Source organism: Falco biarmicus, chromosome 5 (genome assembly GCF_023638135.1).
Source record: "Falco biarmicus isolate bFalBia1 chromosome 5, bFalBia1.pri, whole genome shotgun sequence".
NCBI classification, from domain to species: Eukaryota; Metazoa; Chordata; class Aves; order Falconiformes; family Falconidae; genus Falco; species Falco biarmicus.
The window spans coordinates 62,696,705-62,712,363 of NC_079292.1; the positions used below are offsets into that span (position 1 = coordinate 62,696,705).

General features: G+C 38.7%; 1 protein-coding gene across 3 annotated transcripts; it reads right to left on the reverse strand.

Moving 5' to 3' along the window:
* Positions 1–219: 219 nt before the first annotated feature.
* DRAM1 (DNA damage regulated autophagy modulator 1) lies at positions 220–15,164 on the reverse strand. Of its 3 annotated transcripts, XM_056341729.1 has the most exons (8): positions 14,660–14,795; positions 11,933–12,061; positions 9,347–9,414; positions 7,905–8,047; positions 6,314–6,491; positions 5,192–5,250; positions 3,732–3,824; positions 220–1,540 (listed from the first exon to the last, which is right to left on the reverse strand). In XM_056341729.1, exons 2-8 carry the CDS (start codon positions 12,004–12,006, stop codon positions 1,496–1,498), a joined length of 660 nt encoding a protein of 219 aa, XP_056197704.1. In that variant the 5' UTR covers positions 12,007–12,061; positions 14,660–14,795; the 3' UTR covers positions 220–1,495. The 3 variants fall into 3 exon arrangements, with proteins under 3 accessions (XP_056197704.1, XP_056197702.1, XP_056197703.1); XM_056341727.1 differs by lacking the exon at positions 11,933–12,061 and having other exon boundaries at positions 14,660–15,164; XM_056341728.1 differs by lacking the exon at positions 14,660–14,795 and having other exon boundaries at positions 11,933–14,612.
* Positions 15,165–15,659: the final 495 nt, after the last annotated feature.

Below are 15,659 nucleotides of genomic sequence, written 5' to 3' on the forward strand. Positions count from 1 at the left end.
TTCTGGTCTTCACTTGAAGGAACGTGTGTCCTGGCAGGACAGCTAATCAGCAAGACCTAAGTCTTGCATTTAGTCAGTACTGGAGTTGATTTTTAACAGAATTGTAATTATAAACATCTGCAAGATAACTTGAATATTGTGGAAAGTAAATCTGCCAGTGAAAAACATTTTTACTATTTTTATTTTGAAGTACTTATAAAGAAAACATGGACTCTTAAGTTGTGAAACAGCTGAATTTAATACAGTTTAAAATACATATTAAAGGAAATATCAACAGATGACTAGTGTTAAGGCATCACTATCCAAAACACACATTTGTTTTATCTCATGAAAAATTAGAAATCATCAATATTTCTGCATAAACTGTGATAGACCATGGTAAATGTAATTTTCAGAGAGCTTGATTGATAGCTAAGTGGTTAATGCACTAAATGGAGGTAGTGAATCAATCCACAAAAGACCCTTTTGCCTCCAGATAATTGCAACGTGCCTTTCCAAGTCTTTCATTACAGAAGTAAGTTTATAGCAGCAAATATGCCGTATCTTCACTACAGAAGCTCTCCAGGGTTTTTTTTCATGTTTTATAGATGTACAATACTCATACACATACAACTGAACACCTGAGAAGAACTGGTGCCTCTTCCTCTTTGCCATTCAATCCCAATGACTTTTTGGAAGCCCTCTTCATTCCATCACTGTAGGTTAAAACACAGGCTGGAGAGCTTCTGCTTTGTATTAACCAAATTGCAGTAAGATTTCTCTTTAGCAGATCATGCATAACTGTAAATTTACTTTCTATTCCCACCAGTTTTAAGCTTCCTACAGCCAGCAGTGCATAAAGGGGAAAAAGGAGTAGACTTTTACAACATACATTAGAGTGATGATTAGAAAACCTCTTTCAAGCAGTAGTTTAAACTTCTCCTAGGATTTGCATTTGTGTACAGTGTCCACTATCAGAACTGTGTAGCATAGTGTTGCCATGTACTAACTGCAAATTTCTAGTCCTGAAACAAAGATGCCCACTTCTGCTTACACCTTCCTCCACAGTCCTTGCAACTCAATAGAGCGGGAATTCAGCTTTAGTGTTTTCATTGTCTTTAAACTTTCCTAACTATTTGCAAAATGTACTTTCTGAAGGTTAAAACTAATGTGACTAATCAGACTATAACAAATGAAAAAGTACGGATACGTCCAAAAAGGGAACAGCTGAGGAGATCAAAGTCTTTGAATGACTTTCAGGTGCTTCTACAGATTGCTTCTATTACAGTATTTTTAATATATCAAACATTATAAAAATACAAAATATTGCAAAAAGGTAGCAGGAACATTACTGTGAATTTTTAAAATGTTTAGTGGATGTTGTTATAGATGTTGCGGAGATAATGGCATGGGTTCTTTATAGAACTTTATAAATCCCTATCCCTGTGCAACATTTTTCTGTAAGTAAAAAGAAACCTAGAATATTCATATATAAAAAATATAAATTTTTCCACTATCAGGAGTCTTCACATATTTCTGTTGATATCCTTAAAGAAACTTTCTAAAAGAAAAATAAAACAAGATCAGCTTAAGATAAATTAATTTTACAGTTCTGTGATATAAAGTACATGAAGATAAAACAAAAAATGTATTTAAGTGAAATGCATACAGTAAGAAATTAAGAAAAAAGAAGGCTTATTTTTCTTAGAGTCTGGTGTTTGTTTTTTCTGAATTAATAGTCTGGCTTTCTGTGAGTACTGGTTAGGACAAAAAGAGCATAGAGATAGTACCTTTCTGTCATTGTCAAACACTAACATTGGGTTTCATGCTATTATATAGCCTGTAATTTAAAATGTCTGCATTTCTGTTTAGTTTAATTCCATCACTTCCTCTTATTTATTATGTTCACAATATTGATATAAACTTTCAGTGTTGAACACTTCTATGGTCTGAAGCAGACTTATCAACTAATTTAGCTAGTCTGCGGACTACAGCATTCTTTGCAAATATGTATCTCCAAGGGAAAAGCTTGGCTTTTGAGAAAAGAGATGCCATCATATATCTAGACATCAGAGAGTGATGGACTGGCAATAAACACCTCCCCCCTAAAATGGTAAATTTAATGATGCATGCATTTCTGAATGGTACTTTAATATTTTTGTCAGCTTTAGCAGGCAATTATATGCCTTTAAGATTGCATACTTTTGAACAATTATTGTTTCTTAAAAAAGCATTTTGTTCTGTAGAACTTAGCTTTTTTATTATTATTATTATGGGAAGGCCCTACAGCCATAGTCTATGCAGTACTCTCAGTCAAAAGTAAACAGATGTAGAAATGTTTGCTATCAGTTAGCAAAATGTATGTTAACTCTGAATTCTTAGTTGAAAATTGATTCCTGTATATGCTTATGAATGTTATGTAGAGATTATATGTAAGTATTAACCACTTCCATGCTGAGCAAGCACATAAGTGAAGAAGCAATTAAATTATAAATTAACTACAAATTTTTACACGATCTGATGTCAAACTTTGATGCCAGAGGACTTAGAGGGTTCTCACTATTTTTCCTCCCTTCCCACTTCCAGAAATTCTGGATATGGTTTCCAGGAATTTATCACAGCACCAATTGGCTCACATATGTGATCTGAATTATTACTTCTACAGTTACACAAATGCTTGGATCTAGTTTTCGGCTTTCTGTGAGTCAATGGTATATATGAAAGACCTACATATGTGGTACAATACCTACAGTGATTACAACTGAGTTAGTTCATCTACGCAATTATGGTATAAAGCAGCAGTTCTCAGTCTTTTCTACCTTAAGCTCTCTACTCCAGTCTTGCAAAGATCCAACTACTTTATGGGGAAAAAAATCCAGAAGTCTGAGAAGGGTAAGGCGGTCACTATCCTCCAAACACCTACAGTAATATCCAGGAGGTTTTGTCTGGAGTAATCTCCAGAAAGAACTTGCCATGAGCAATGTTTCTATTTTTTTTTTTTTAACAAGTTCTTTTGCCAAAGTTAAGCCTCACACACTGGTATTTCCAGCATTTTGTATCCCTGTACCAAACAAAAACCCCATGAAACACTGCAGCTAGAACATGCTGTGTAAACAACAAGAGCTGGGCAAGACAAAACTTGTGAAAGTAAGTTCAAGGCACACCTTTCACAATCATATAAATTTGTTTTCTTTTTAACTGATCTAATATTTTCTCTTCCTTAAAGTCAGTCTTGATGCATCACCAGATCCAGCTACACAAACCAGGTTTTCACGTCAATACTTTTTAAAAAGTATTTTCTATTCTTTGAATTGTGAGGGAACATATATCAAAATGTGTAATTTTTAAAAAGAAAGTAAACATCTATGGTTGAAGTGCATTGTATTATTATATAAAATCCGTCAGGTAGAAAGAAATGTAGTTTTAGTTGCATCATTTATTTTGGTATTGTTTCACCTTTAGAGGGCTTCTTTCTACAAAAAGATTGGTAAATAAGTAGAAGATACTAATTTACTGAATAATTTTCAAGACCAGACACCTACTAAACTGATAAATAAAACAGATTTGTATGTTTTAAAACCCAGGGGAAAATATTCATTAGGTGGACAGAAATCAGTTCTGTGACTGATAAAATTTGTTTCTGTATGGCTTTGGTAATCTAGCTGAGATGAAGAATGGTAATTTTCTATTGCATTTGCTGTTATACAATTCATAGCACTTCTTAGTCACTACTAAAATATGTAGATACTCACCTGAAAATCTCTAATGAATGTTAAAAAGAAGAAGATAAACCCAAAGGCCACCATCCATTCACAGATCGCACTCACAAAATGGTAAGTATAATCCTGACAGAATAAGACATTAAAAAAAAAATTGAAGAAAAATTAAACAAAATAACTGCAGAATGCTATAAAAATAGACTTTTCCCTCTGTAAATTCAACAAATATTCTAAGACTTACGACTTATCATCCCAGTACCCTGATGTATAAAAGTCAATTCAGATTTAGTTTTTACAGATGGTAAGTATATTTATCAAGGTTGCACATGTTCCATTAAGCAACATATCTTGTGCCCTAACATAAAAATGTGCACTAACAAGAGAACTACAATTAGCACAAATTCAAGACATAGCTTGAATATAATTTGCACCTGATAAAAAATTAGTTCTTATGCAAAGATACCAAAATGCCCGTATTCAAAACTTTTACTTAGAGCCATTGCGTTCAGTAGTACTGTCCCTTACAGTAAATTCTCACATTTTAAAATGGACAGCTACCCTTATATGAGTTCCTGACAAGACCTTTGTTTTTAAGTAGATCATCATAGAAAATCTATGGAATATGACACAAACAGAATGTAAAGTGTTTCTTAATATGCCATCAAGAAATAGGTCACCTGTTTCAGTACAAACATTTTCTCATCCTTGCCATCTTCAGTGAAAGAAACCTCAAGAGGCAGATATTACTAAGATTACCGGCTTGTGAAGATTTATCCCACGGCTGCTTTGCCACTGTTTGGTTGAGGCGCATTTGTCAAATCTGCTTTTATTAAGCACTTCAAGCAGGATACACTCCTTGCATAATTCAACCCGCTTTTTGAATACCTCCATGTGGCAAAGTTTGTCCAAAAAGGAAACTTACCTTTCATAGATACCATTCTGAGAACACTGAAATCAATCCACATACCTAATATTAACTTTAGTATGCTCCATATCAGACCCCACAGCGTTTATCACAATAGTAAGGCCTATTTAATAAAGAATGGTGAAAAAGCTGAGAAAACAAATGTTGTAAAAAACCCCAAAAATTTCAAAATCAAAATTGGTTCACTTCTGTTCCATGTGTGAAGTTCATTTTCAAGAAATGTGACTATAAAAGGAAGTAGAACAACACACTTCTTCCAGAATTTTCTTCTTTTTTTTTTAAACAATTTATTCTGTGGGTAAGTTTCAAATGCTTCGTTAAAATGAAAGTCTAACTCTCAAGACTGACCCATCCATGACAAGTTTTCTTACCCCAGCTGCAGACAGTTTTCTAATGAATAAATAACTGAAAACCAACATTGCACAGATCAGTGAGATTTCACAAATCTGTTTATGATAATGTACTATTTAAAGTCACTGAAGTTTTTGCTATACACTTTCAGATAAACATAACAGCATACCCCAAATAATATGACACAGGGTAAGTTGGCTATCTAATGATATTTTACCTTTTCACCTGGAATCCAATCAATTTTTGTCATGGAGATTTCTGAAGCAAACACAATCACTGGGAAAAAACAGCGTAAAGGAAGATATAAAAGTTTACAGTGAGTAATAGAGAAAATGTCTCCTTACAAAAAAAGGCCCTCTTTCCCCGTTCTGTAACACAGGAGATCCTGAACAGCCAAAATATCAGATCAAAGTATTAAGAAGGCAAGTAAATTAAACACATTATTTGAAAGGTAACTGATAGCAGCAATCAAAACAAATTTCTGCAATAATAAAGGTTTCTGTGACTTCTTCCAAAGTACAGAGGGTAAGGAGAGACATTCCAAAACTTAGATCGCATTCGTGATTGAGAACTGTGGGAATAGAGTCCTGCATAGTTGGAAGGTTTTGTTGGAAGGAATGTTGGTTTCCATTGGTCCACAATAGGTGCCTTGATATATTTGTACAACCTTCTCTCAGGATTGCAGTCCTCTTTAAAAGCACCTTCACAGCTGCTAAAACCAAAAGCAGGCTGTAGCTGCCTGGCTGATGTGATGATCTGCTGTGACCACTTTTCAACACTGGGAGATCACCTAAAGACCAATAAAATCAATGGGATGACTAATTTTAGCAGGCTGTGGGAAAAGGCAACAAGTGTATTGAGCGCGTCTCTATGGGAGGCATCTAGTGAAACCAAGCACCGACCAGCACGATCAAAAGCATCCGCTTAGGCTTGAAGGAAATCTTGTGTATGCCAACTGTATTTTATATGTTCGTATGTTAGGTTCATTTTAGAAGTGGTGTTCCCCTTTTCCAGGCCCTTCTCCATACCCTTCTTCAAATGAAGGAAGTTGGAAGGTTGGTCTAGCTTAATTATTGTATGATCCTATGAAGAACACTGGGGCATTAGATTTAAATATACCGCTGACAGAAGAGATACAGCTTTTTAGAAGACCCTGAAACCCATCTTTATGCTATTAATGGTGTCTCGACATGCTATATGCATTATTATAGCAGAAATATTAGATAGCCCTAAGCCAAGATTGTAACCTCATTTTCATCCTTAATCAGCAATGGTTTAACTTAAAAGGAAAATCATGAACGCATAAAGGGAAAATCATGGGATACACCATAAAGGATACTGGGAATGAAAGCAATGCATGATATTACAGATATGGCCATCCTTATGTGACACACAAAGTAAGTGTTCCATTGTGGACAGGACTTGTAAGAGATTATAGACTGAAGTGTAATGTATACAACACCGGAGCCAAACGCCACCAAAGCTCCTATGTCATGGACACTGGGAACAGACAGCTCCTGGAAAGAGAATCAGCACAATGGTTAGCTGCTACTATTTGTACAGGGGTAGGAATCAATGAGCCCTGAGAAGACAGTAGATACATTATGCTGGGCATGTACAAACAATGGGAAGTAGTCCCTTCTCCCAACAGTCTACATAGGGAAGATGAAAGGAAATGGAAAAAGAGTAGCTCAAAGAGGTTAACTAACCATGTCCAAAGCCCAGGTCAAAGTCCTTTCCCGTGTTCACATAAAAGCATAGATCAATTTTAGTACTGTTCAACAGCTGGTCTATTACCAATTACAGTTTCCACAAACAGGAAATGGCTTGTGCTTTTCTTAAGATGTTCCTATACCTCCTTCATCCCTTTAAGTTGTCAAAGATTTTCATCATTTTGCATTGGAAGTCTAATCTGCATTTGTGTGGCCATACTCTAACTGGCATGATAAAGTTTCATGGGATCTGTTCTAACTAGTGACTGACTGCTGTAGCTCCACCCCACACACTCAGTGGCGAGCCACAAGGCTCCAGGAAATAAGTCAGCAGAAAATCAGTTATATATTTAAAAAACCCCAAACTGTTACCTAAAATAAGCTCTTGATATGAAGGTCTTAACACTGTCAGACTCTTGAATTATTCAACCCCCTTACTCTTCTGCACATCATCAGCCGCTTCTATTCAAGTTCCACAACAAGTGAAAATGTGTATAAAATTCCAGTATCACTATATGTGGCCTATATTTTTACAATACTCTACCTATGGAAGATTCTGTCCTTTAAAACACAAACAAGCAGAGTGGATATCCCGTAACAAAACAGATTAAGATTCAAGAGAAATTATTGTATTCTAAATATTTCAAAAATTACAGATACAGAGTTATGCCACCTTGGAATCCAGTCTCAGACAGGTAAATTAGCTTTAAAGCTCCTTTCTGTCACCAGAGCATAGCAAAACTTATGCTATGATCTGACCTACTACAGTGCTATTTTACTGATTCGTGAAAACACATCTATATCCTTTCATTACATATTTTAATGTCTTTCCTGTCTGGAGACCATTGTTTTGTCTGTCTGGTAATGCTGATTACATTCACATGCTTTTTTAAATTTGGAATTCTTTTAAATTTTAAATTCATAGTAAAAATTTTACAGCAAAAGCTTCCATATTAAGTATTCTAGTGCAGACATGTTACAAGACAAGCACACATAAAACCCGTTACTGACATAACTGCATAAGCAAAAGATCTAGTATATAGGGAGAAAGCAGATCTGTCTTTTTAAAGCTACTGGAAAAGGCAGGAACAAGAAAGACATTCTTACTCCATTTGCCAAGTGTCCACACTGGGATAAAGTTAACACTTTTATCTATTTGATTTTTTAACTGAGAAAACAACTTCAGTTTCATTTATGATATTAAATTTATGGTCATACCTGAAAAGTTGCAACTATGCCCATTCCAATACAGCCCATCAATCCAATACACAATGAAAACACGTTGCACGAAGACCTAACAAAGTGCGATGACTCATTTTGCTTCTCTATTAATAAATACCTGATGTACATTGTAATTACACCTGAAAACCAAAAAATACATATTTTGTTCAATGATTATGCATTGCTTATATTTTAACACCTAGCCCTTTAACACATTAGCATACAGAATAAAATTATAAGCATAACACAACAAATACTACTACCTTTACTGGGGTGAAGAAAGGTAGTGAATTTCAAGTGTATTACTTCCAGATAGAAATGTCTTAACATTGTACATCAAAGCTATCTAGAAATAATTGCACATCACTTCAAGAAAAACACTAATTTAAATCCCATTCTCCTGTGTGTTTTAGGCACAGAGGCACTGGCATTCCACATTAGGAACAGATGTTACAGGGAGATGAACCATAGAAGTGGGAGAATTTATTCTGCTCTGATATGCAGTCTTGTACCAGAACTACATCTCCTTATAATGGATGCCCTGAAGAATTAATACAGTTTGGTGGAGTGTAAACAGAAAAAAAATATAACTAGCTGTGTATCCAGAAAATACTTTCAAAGCTTCGGGGCCAATTCTGGCTGTTCTTTAGTACAACAGCACCCCCAAACCCCTACACACAGATTTTATTCTAGCCTGTGTGACCCCAATATGCAGTCCACTCCTGACAACCACCTCTACTGAATGAGAAGATCGTGGTTCATCAGGATATAATAATCTGTAGACTGTATTTCACGGTTCAGTAACACAGAACACAGTTTCAGTCTATGTACATTTGGAAAAACAAATCAGGTAACTTTCCAGGCACAAGGTTATACGAAACACATCGAGATAGTGTGACTGAATGAGGTTCTTAGAAAAGGTAGAATATGTGATTTTTACTTTACGTGAAGGCCATCATAGACTACATGTACACAGAGGTACAGAGCTCTTGATCCTTCATACCTAAATGTGAATAGAAAATGCCAAACCTCACGATTCAAGGCCAGTAGACATTTAGTAGAGGAGTAGGCATCTTGTGGAGGAAACCAGGTGTTGCTTCAACACTGTTCTTCCCTTTGCTGCAGCATCCTAGAACTTAATGTCTCCCTACATCAAAGATACAGTTTTTGCAAAGTAATGATGCCATCTTTCTTCCACTTTCTATTTCCAGCTGCATTGACTACTTTGCACTGATGAGATGATCTTAAAATAGACAGAAGCGCCTCTAAGCCTGCACTTACTGACCCTAAGGGCCTGGCCCTCTAGGTATAACTTCCAACTGTCTGATTCACAGTGGCGTAGTTCTTCTGCAGAATATTGTATAGACTGCAGTGTAAGCAGACAGCTTTTGCTAGTTTTCATTTCTGTGCTGTGTTCAAAATGAGTATCTTATACATACCTAAAAGTGCTGAAATATTAATCATAAAACCAAAGATACCACTCTCTGGAGGTTTAGTCCCAGTGTCACTGAAGCAGGAAGAGAAAGAAATTAGAAGTTAATTTAGATCCGTGAAACATAACTGACATGTACACATGAAAGCCCAGGAGAAATGTAACTTATGTGAACTGCTGCTATGTGCGTAAGACATTTAAATATATAAATTGGAATGTTGTCTGCTGCACACTTTAAGCTCCATTTGTAGTACTGAATCTTTTTTTTTAGAAAGAAATCAGATTTTTAGCACACTATTTGAACTGTATTTCTTCCTTTTTTGTATGCAATATGCAAGGATGTGACAGAGTGATACTTCGATCATGAATGCCATAAACTATTACATAAATAACATTTTAAAAATTACATTTCTTTTACCTGCTAACATCATGATACTAGAGTAAAACATATCTAATGCATTCAGTATCCTAAGATGTGAGAGAATTGGGCTTTACTACCTGATTTGTTTGAAAGGACTTTACCCCATGAGAGCAATTACATTCCAATGCCCAGGAAGCTTCTTAGGCACAGTTTAATTTACTAATATAGATAGAGCTTAAGAGTACTCTATGAGCAAGGTAATGTAAGTCTCTTCTGCTGAAGCAATTCATCCTTATAGGGGATAATTAGAAATTCACTGGGACAGATGGAGCATGAGTGTGAGAATATCTACAGAACTGATACACATACATAAATGTATACATATATATGAAAAATGTATACATATATACAAAATATGTTACGTAGAAAACAGAATACCTTCATCATAGAATCCTCTTCCCTCTTTTCCCTTCATATGTGCAAACACCCAACCCAGAGAATGCCCTTTCCTTGCTGGAAGGACATACTCTTGGGAGTACATGGGTTCAAGTTCCCTCAAACAGAACTTTTTTATACAAGGTGAGTGCTCTGTTGAAAGAAGAATACTGTGATGCCATCACCTCTTTACGCTATTTTTTCTTGTCTAACGTACAATCAGTTGATACCTATTTGATCAGGGTCTGTTGGGCAAGCCAATGGCAAACATGTAGCCCATAAATCTTTACATAATTTGGGTGTGAGCTGAGTTTTCAGTTACTCAGCAGTACCAGGAGGCACAACTGTGTGTGTAAACACAGGCACCCAAGGAACTCTACTGTCAGAAACATAAAACACGTAAGCTAATTCAAAGCTCAGTGGAAACTGAGCAAAGATTCTGAGAACAAAACTTTTTCTTAGGTGTATGATGGGACAAGTAGGTACTAGCTAGAGGGGGTTTTACGTGATTCAAGAAGAGGAATACTCTTCATTCCAGCAGTGAGGCTGGATTAGTTTTCAGTGTTAAACTTCTAAACCTACCACTGCATACAGCCAAAATGACAGCTGCTCAGCATGAATGCCTGCGCTTTTAACACCCAGAAGAGAAAGCACTCCCTACATAAGTAATCATTCTTACAGATTTTGACAATTTTGTTAAGTTCAAGCCAGGAAAGTATGACCATATTAAAACAGTTATTTTTTTAGAAGTTAATTATTTGCTCTCAACCCCTTTCTAAGTTACAGAAGCATTTCTGTAATCAGTTGCTAAGATGATTTGTCAAGAACGGGAGGAAGCTTAGGGTAAAGGGAGAACCCATTTCTATGAAAAACTGGTGCAAAAAATAGAGAAAAATCTTGTATTTTGTTTGACCAGATTGGTTCCGAAGTCTCAGATAACAAAAGCTTGGACCAGGCTTTTAGACAAGTTTTTACAACTTCTCAAGCATTCTGAATCCCTATTCATCTGAATTTTCTTGTTGTAATGCTTTCTGAAGACTTGCTCCAGCTTGTACTCTGTTTCTCTTTGATAGTGGAATTTATGAAAACAGTACAGTAACACTAATTATTTTTTTTTGTCTGACACTTTTGAAAATCTATGCTTCATTTAGCCCATTTTTAACATTCAACTTCACATCTTTTCCTCATGTTTCTGGAGTGTTTTCATTAATATCACAAAGGACTCCATTTAAAAAGTAGGCCACTTGTGACAATCGTGAAGGACTTTTGCAAACCAGAAAATGCTCTGTGCTAAGTACAGGACTGTGATCACTTCAAAGCTTTTGAAGGATCTTAGGTGAAAAAAGAATGGAATTGGCACATGCAAAGAAAGTCACTTGAAGTTCTTGGAACACTTCACATCATAAGAGCAATCCAAATAACCTGAAATTGCACTGAACTCCATTCATTTTTTAATTAAAGCTTTTCTCAACCTAAATCTTCATAGATGAACTTTGCTGTTGTTGATTTTGAAACTCAATAATCTTAGATGTATGCTGTCAAGAAACTTCATACCAAGAATACTGTATCATATCTGCAATGTATTTACAAACTACTGCACTGGACTTTTAGGGACACAGTCTTTTTAATCCCATATTTTGCACTAAAAAACCTCTGAAGCTAAATGAAGACTTAGTTACATTCTTGTTTCACTTCTGGTCTGCTGCTTTGAAAAAAAATATTATTTTTAACTGTTACTTTGTTTTCATGAAAAAGAAAAAAGCAAATGGCACAAATGAAACAAAACCGTGTGCTCACTTATTTGCAATGGTGCACAGGTAAGAACAACCACCATGCAAAAGACAAGGAACCCTGTATGAAAATGACAGCATTTTTGTGTCACCATCTCATATAGTAGAACTCTACAGTCAAACAGTCTTCTCAAGACTGGAAAGACAAGAAGGTAGAGGAGACAGGGAAAAAATATTTTAGGACCAAAAGACTCATGATCATCTAATTTTCTTCACAGTTATCATAAACTATTTCTCTCCAAACTGAAGTCCCAAATTTTTAAAGTAGGAAGATTATATTCTGCCTGCAGGGATTTTCTGACTGATCCAGAGGTACTAACTGGCAGCAAATACCTTAAGGAAAATTCCCTTTATTCTTTCACTGAGAATTCAAACCACCAAACAGCCCCCCCAGCACATCCAAATTAGTTTGGATTTTGAGTAGCATGAGGAAAAGAGCTAATTTGGGCACAATCTAATCATCTTTTAGGCCTCAGCTGCTAGAAAATTAAAAAATCATATTCATTTTTATTTAGCCAGAAATGTATTTATATGGTTTGCTTGATGAGACATTAGGACAGTTTCAATGACAAATTTAGATGTGGTCTTTCTCTCATTGTGATAGCTGTTACATGGTACACAAATAAAATAAACAAGTTACTTCAAAGCATATACCGGGTATTTGAGGAATCTAAATAAGAGGTACAGAAATTTTGAACTAAAATTTGTCAGTATTTTTCTCCTTCATGTAAACAGAATTTCCCCATACAAGCTCTATTTAATTTTTATAGTTCATTTTAGGATATTGCACAACTGAAATGTTGCAACATTCTTCCTCTTTCTTTTTTATCACTCTAAGTTTCACTAAATCACGTTCTTAATCCCATGATTCAGCTTCTTAGGCTAAAGCAATAACCTGCAAAATAACACTATGAACTATGGTGTGACTGTTGGCCTGAGTACTTAGAAGGAATCATCATATTACTTCCAAATGCACCTTCTACGAAGATCATATGCTTAGACCATGCACCTTCAGAATTACTACAGATTGTTCACCAACAGTTAATGCATATCCTTAGTCCAACTGTTGTGCTAAAAGGTTGTAAAGTAAACTGTCTTTCAAAAAACTTCACGAGCAAATGCAGAGGGCCTGAAATGTGAGTGGGTTTAATGTTTTTTTTAATCACTCGCACAGCCTTATACATCTGGGGTTTTTTTAGGGTATGCAGACATTTACTGTGATTCCTTAGTTGAAGGATAAAAATTATCTTTTCAGTGAGATGTTCAGTTATATTAATATAACTATGGCAGCTGTGATACATTCATCAGAGTTATACAGCTGTGACTTGTAGGTTTGATCTACCTCTTTAAAAAGAATAACACAACTGAGATATCTTGGTTGTCAAAAACTTGACTGCAAACACAATTACACAGAAAAAAACCCCTACTATTCTCTCATATGTTTTATTCAAAGACATGGCTTCAACATAAGAAATATCATTTGTCAAATTTCTTAATACAGGACCTCAAAATCCTTCTGAGCACAAACCATGAACTCAGTGTGGACACAGTTATATCAAATAGTTTATTTTTCTTGGTTAAAAATGTATAAATTGCACTGATTACAAGCACTCTTACGTCAGTAAAACTGTGTATGTAATCAAGGAAGAGCATGAATATAACCACAGTTGTTAAGGCAGTAGTGTATTTGTGCATGTGCAAGAACAAGGCTTTCCAAAAACTGAGTCCAGATTTGGGTAGATAATCTTAAAAAAATTTGCTGACATAAGCATGAAGCCAAACTTTCTTTGGCTCAGTTTGAATGAAGCTCAACTTTCTTGTGGGCTCCAGTGTCATTTGCACCATCTCACTTGCTTATGGTGACAGACCCTAATTTTCAATCAAATTTATGTGTATGTACAGATCAGATTAGCAGCCTTCTGAAATTGTGCACATCCATAAGGCCCTTCAAGGAATTAGGTCTTGGTGTACCTTGAAAAATATATTTTAAAGTCTTTTTTTATATCTTCTATATATCAGAGACCAGTCTTGACTTTCTGGCTTACCTTTAATCTATTCAGAGCTAAATACTAGTAATTTCAGAGCTGAGATTTAAATGTTAACATAAGCCAATGTATAAACAATGATTTATACAGAACTGCACTTAAATGACTAAAGGTTATAGAAAAGTGATGCCAGTCACCTCTCTGGGAGCCTTTTACACTAATTGTCCCGATGCTGAAATTTTAAAAATGCATGTCTGTGGGTGTGAATGTCCTACAAAAGCTACTGTAGGGCTTCCAGTCCTGTCACCATCTGATGCACTTGGGCCAGTCCTGGAGTTACACAATCAAAACTACATTTCCACCGCTTACTCCTTAAGTTTAGCTGGGGTCGGGCCCGCACCACACTTTGGCTCCTGTGGAAAACTCACTCAGGTCCTACCGTGTCCGTCAGCGCGGGGGTCCTGTGGCTCTCAGGGGGGCCGGGCAGCTGGAGGGGCGATGGGCCACTGGGGCGCACAGCGGGTCTTGCTCGGCTTCCCCTCACGGGGAGGCGCCGCCACCGCCGCCTCTCCCCCTGCGGGGACCCGCATCCCCACCGGGGGGCCCGGCCCCAGCTCGGGGGGAAGGCGCCGCGGCGCCGGCAGGAAGGCCCCTCTGCACCTCCGGGCGAAGCCGCCCCCTCACAGCCCGGGCGTCACCCCCTGCGCCCCGCCGGCAGCTCGGCCGCTCCCGCCGCCCCCCCGCCTCACCTGATGTAGGGGACGAGGGGCTCGACGTGCCCCGCCAGCACGGCGATCGCATAGGAGATGATGAAGGAGGCCGAGGACCAGCTGACGAGCAAAGCGGGGACGAACGCCACGCCGGGCATACGGCACAGCATCACCGGCGGCCGCTCTGCCCGGGGCATCGGCGGCTGGGGCGGCAGCGCCCGGCCGGCCTCCGCGGCGGCGCCCTCAAGTCCCGGACCGGAGGACTTGCGGGACGGACGCACCCACACGCACACACACCCCACAGACACACCGGCCGGTTCCCGGCCGCCCCACACGCCTCTTCCCCCGCCAGGCAGCGGCCGGCGCTGCCACCCCCGAGCGCCCGGCAGCCCCCGCCGCCCGCCGGCTACCCTTCACTTTCGATTCTCCTCAGCGCTCCCCGCGGGGGGCAACGCCCGCGTCCGCCCCGCCCGCCGCGGCCAACGGCCCAGGCGGTCCGCCGAGCTGCCCCGGCCCGGGGGGCGAGGTGGGCCGGCCCAGGTGGTCCCGCTCGCCCTTCACCTGCGCCGGCACTAGGAAGCGCCCGCAGAGTTTCTGGCGGACGGCAGAAAGTCTCCCCGCGGCCGCGGGCCCAGCCCCGGCGCGGCCCATCGCTGCGGGCCGCACAGCCCGGTCGGGGCAGGGAGGCGGGCTGTGCTGCCGGGGAGCCCTCCTCTGCGGCTGGGGGGCTGCCGGCGGCTTGGGCTGGCACGACTATCTTTAAAAGGAAAAGGATTTAAAAAGTGTTCACGTCTATGGCTGCGGGCTTCACGGCTTGTGCTCGCTGCGAGGCTGGCGAGAAGCCCACGGAGATCTTGGGGGGGGGGGTGGGGGGTTAAGGACGGTTAGCTGGGCTCAGAAACTCTGGGGTTTGAAGGTCTCGTGGAGTTCTACATGGCACAGAATGCATCCACCTGGGACTTTTCGTTCCAAGCACATCATGTAGCCTTGATCCACTGATCTTCTGGGGCATTCACTTTTTCACACGCTTAGAGGCAAA